Consider the following 5,001-nt stretch of genomic DNA (forward strand, 5'->3'; position numbering starts at 1 on the left):
ATTCTGAATTAAAATTATTTTTTGGATCATTATTAATATTTTTCATGATTTAATTGATTTTGTGATTATTTTTAATTATTTAAAAATACTTTTAAGTCTTTAAAAATTTTGAATTTTTTTCTCCAAGGTCCTTTGACCTCGTTTGACCTATGATAAATCTCATGTCCATTTCTTTGGTGTTTTGATGAGGTTTTAGAAATTTGACAAACCATATTTAATTTAAATGCATTATTTTAGTATTTTTAAATTGAATAAATGCCAAATAATTGTGTTGACCTCTTGTGATGGTTTGTGTAAGGTTGACTTATGTTGTTGGGCCTTGGTCAAGGTTGATTTGACTTTTCTAGGTTAATATCATTGGATTTAGGGGATTGATGGAATGTACGTTTCATCTCCCAAAATGAATGAATGATACTAATTTGGTAAAAGTCATCCTTTGATCAATTTGAGCTATGATCCATTCCCCTCCCTCTTCATCTAATTCCCCTTCTTTATGCATTCATTTCATTTGGCCTATGATGTCTCTAAATCCTAAGGCTAGTTGATTGCAAAATCAACATAAGTATGGATGAGATTATGCCACCTCTTTTGCATATTCTTTTTGTGTGTGATATGTTTCATGAGCATAGTCCATTATACTATGTCTCTAACATGCATTAACACCAAAATTCTATTGCCCAACCTCAAATAGTTGTGAGTTCTACATAAGTCCAATTACGATTGCTTAACATAGCGCTAAATTTTTGACACAAAAGGCATAACATTCTAGTTAGTGAGATTGTAAGTCTCCCCTCTTTCATGGTATTATGTGGAAACTTGGTCTTTTTTACTTCCTTTGGAAGATGTATTGGCTCAAGGATCCATGCTTGTGATAAGTGGGTTGAGTGTTCTCCAAAGAATGACTTAAAACAAAAAAAAAGCAAAAACAAAACAATACTAACTTCTAACTCATTAACAACTAACATTTAATTTCAAGCCATTTACTTTAATGGCATTTAATTTCAAGTATATATTCATTTTCCATTATTCATATCATTCTAATTATTTATGTTAGTGTCATTTTCACTTTGTCCATTTGGACCATATTGTGTGATATATCTTGTTTGTGTATATTTTGTTTGTTTGTATGGTCTTTGACCATTAATATACATAAAAAGAAACAAAAAATCCTAAAAGACTATTGTGTGGACTGTTGATTTGATCTTGAACAATTGGACTTAGAATTTAGGCAACATTCCTATGCTAAAGGACTTGGCCAATGCCAACTTTTGTGAAAATCAAGTGCTTGCAATTTGAAACTTCATCTGATACATCATTGAAGATCCCTTTGAGTCCATCTGCAACATGATCATTGTGAAGCTGTTATTTTGAACCCATGACTTGTGGAATTCATTTGCTACATGGGCAAATTTGAAAGACATCATGCAGGGGCTAAGGCTTAGATGGGGCTATCTTTATTTGATGCCTTTCTTATCAAGATAATATTGTATGCATTGTGTGTTGCTTGATTCTAATATCCAAGGGAATTTGGAGTTTCTATAAGACATTCTTGTCTATTGGATTGCTACCCATCGATCAGATCTTTTTTAACTCTTAACTTTTAATTTTGTGCATAGGATTAGTCTCTTAATCTCCTCCCCACTTCTTTAATTTCAAAATATCTCCCTCCTTTTAAAAATTCTTATTTGCTTGAACTAGTTTTGTTCTAAACTTTGGCCACTTTGCAAACTAGAAACTTTGGCCTTATGCCATTGCATTTTCAAACTTCTTTTCTTAATCGAACTTGTAAATAAACTTAATTATACTTGACTTAAACTTTCAAAAAGCAAAAAAAGAACTAACTCATTCAAACCATTTGTAGGCATTTGTGCCTTTCAAACTTAATTTTTGTTAAAAGCAATGCACCCACTTTGAAATTTGTATCACGAACTATGAGGTTTTGATCCCTCATTTTTATGTTGGTACGTAGGCACAAGTTCGAAGGTCTTGTCAAACACAAAAATATAATTAATGAATTCTTTTCTCGTCCCCTTATTCTATTTGTTTGTAAACATCATTTTTGTACAAAGTACATATGCAAACAAAAAAGGGCTCCCTAGGAGTACCTAGGACACTTTGGGTGCTAACACCTTCCCTCTGTGTAACCAACCCCCTTACCTGTAATCTTTGATATTTTATTAGTTTTGATTTGAAAACTTCTTACTTTTGGGTTTTGTTCGTGCTTTTTCCCTTTTCCCTTGGAAATAATAAAAACGCGGTGACGACTCTTGTTATTTGATGTCTTGCTTATCCATAGCTTGATGATCATGAATTAACCTCTACAATAATTTAAGTTGAATTCTAATGAAACAAACATTATCATAAATAATACTGTAAGTTTAATCAAACATAAGAACATAATATAAGTTACAATTTATTTAAAATAAAAAGGACTATAGACAAAAATATATTAATGTCCTATATTGCAATCTTGATGGTGAAAAACAACATCATTTTGTCACATAACGATGTCCACTGCAATCTTGATGGTGAAAAACAACATCATTTTGTCACATAACGATGTCCACTGCAAAAAAAAATGATGAAACTCCTTAATTAGTATCTTTAAATTGCATCTAAAATTAAGACTTTTCACACATAGAGTTAACTAAATATAAATTCAAATGTTTTAAAATATAACTTACATGTCTCTTTCTACCACATAGTGGAATGACGTGAAGGAGCATAACTTGTATTTTTACTCTGACTATCATCTTGTGTAGCTCTCTGTCCAAAGAAATAAAAAAAAACATCACTTGATTGTTGATGATAAGAATTGTGATAATTCGTTGATTGTTGGTAGTACGGAGGAGCTTGATCACTACGATATTGGTTATAAGGGTTGAAATATGAATATTCATAAACAGGTGGATAAGATTGTTGACTACTTTGTGATGAATCACCAATCCCAAAATCACTAAAACTATGAGCAATACTAGAAGAGGAAGAATCTTCAAGTGGAACATTTTGTTTCCTTTTCCCCTTTCTTCCAGATTGTGACACATTTCCTCTTGTGTCAATTAGCAAGTTGTCAGAACGATCCATATGAGTTAAGTTCCTATAGCGCCTATAATTTGGTGGTGTTTCATGATATGGATCAAGTTCATCATCTTCTCCTTCATCATCACCACCTCCACTTCCACCTTCACCTTCACCTTAATTATCCACTTCATTACCACCCCCATCACCACTATTACTGCTTGGTGGACTTAAACCCCCACCACTTTCATTAGTTTCACTATTATCATCAACATTTTCATCATCTGTATCAACTATCGGCAACCACTCTGCATTTTGAACTCCATCCAATAACGGATTTTCTCTCTCTTCTATCCAATGAGATAACAGATCTTCTTGAAATATATAGTCAAGATTTATCGGATCAAAATTTGCTTCTATCTCTTCCTGACTCTTCCTTAATTTATCCCTCATTCTCAACTTCATATTGTAATGTGTGAAGACAAGCTTATGCAATTTTTTGTACTTCAATTTGTTTCTTGTCTTTGTGTAGATATAGCTAAATATACTCCAATTTCTCTCACAGTTTGTGGCAGAGGTTGTTTGACTAACAACTTTCATAGCCAAACGTTGAAGTTCAGTAGCACATGAACCATGATATTCCCACCATTGGGCTTTTCCAAGAAGAAAAAAAGAACATTATTGATTATATTAAAAAAATAAAGTATATTTATAAAAAATTATAAATAAAAAATTGTATTTTACCTGCATCCATTTTAGACCAAAATTTTTGAGCTAGAGGTGTACCAAAAGTTTCACTCTTTTCTCTAAAAAGTGTTAGCTAGGTAATATAACAAAACATATAAGTACATAAACAAATTTCTTAATAAATAATTTATCAAATGAAAATATAATATCAATTACTTACTTGGTTTAAAGCTTTGATTTGATCATCCATGTTTCTTTCTATCTTCATGATTACATTAGTTGTTCCATTAAATGTTTCTTTATACACAACTTTTCCATGTTCAATTCCATATTGAAGTTGCGAATTAAGAAAATAACCTTGAAGTGAAAATAAGTTATTAAGGATATGATATTATAAATTTAAATTCCATGACAAAATTAAAATTATAGAATATATTCACATAACAGCAGAATGAAGATCATAATGCATGAATTTCCAACGCTTGTCAATGATATCATTATATTTGGAATATAACGAGAATTTTGTTGAATTGCTTGTTTTGCTCGATCAATGGCTTCATATATGAAACCCATTGTTGGTTTCTCATCACCATCAACTAGTCTCAAAACTTTTACAATTGGCTCAAATACTTTCAATATATCATTAGCCTTACTCAAAAAGTCCCTACTCATAACAATTTTCCTTGCTTCATATCCCGTTCCTTTCTTTTCTTTACCATATTTTGTTTTTCTAAATTTTTCAGAATTAAACATGTTTTCAAGACCTTCCTTTTGTCTCACAATTGCTTGAAGTTGTAGAAATTGTGTTGCAAATCGGGTAACACCGGGACGAACAATATCTCTACCACCTGTATATTTTTTCATGAGACTCACAATATATGTGTGGTTATAGATGTAGGTTGTCACCATTTTTACTTCACTTAATAAATTATGTGTGATTTTCTTTTTTCCTATATCCTCCAAGCAAATATCTAAACAATGAGCTGCACAAGAAGACCAGTATAAATGTGGCCTCTTTGAAGGTGAGAAAAACAAGAAAGGGGGGGTTTGAATTGTTTGGAAAAATAAGCGCTTTTTCAAAATGAAAATCACACAAGGATTTTATACTGGTTCGCTTATAACACAAAGCTACTCCAGTCCACCCGGCCGAGGTGATTTCGCCTTCAACAAGGACTTAATCCACTAATCTTGAAAGATTGATTACAAACAACGTCTAAGAGAAAGATCTCTTAGTCCTCTCAAGTATACAGACTACACAGAGTCACTTGAGGAAATAAACAAACAATAAATGAAAGA

The 5,001-nt window shown here is 31.7% G+C and overlaps 1 protein-coding gene across 1 annotated transcript; it reads right to left on the reverse strand.

The window, feature by feature from the left end:
- Nucleotides 1–2,694: 2,694 nt before the first annotated feature.
- LOC127102053 (uncharacterized) lies at nucleotides 2,695–4,614 on the reverse strand. Its single transcript, XM_051039470.1, has 5 exons — nucleotides 4,221–4,614; nucleotides 3,926–4,062; nucleotides 3,763–3,838; nucleotides 3,237–3,671; nucleotides 2,695–3,194 (listed from the first exon to the last, which is right to left on the reverse strand). Exons 1-5 carry the CDS (start codon nucleotides 4,612–4,614, stop codon nucleotides 2,695–2,697), a joined length of 1,542 nt encoding a protein of 513 aa, XP_050895427.1.
- Nucleotides 4,615–5,001: the final 387 nt, after the last annotated feature.

Source organism: Lathyrus oleraceus, chromosome 7, assembly GCF_024323335.1.
Source record: "Lathyrus oleraceus cultivar Zhongwan6 chromosome 7, CAAS_Psat_ZW6_1.0, whole genome shotgun sequence".
NCBI lineage: Eukaryota > Viridiplantae > Streptophyta > Magnoliopsida > Fabales > Fabaceae > Lathyrus > Lathyrus oleraceus.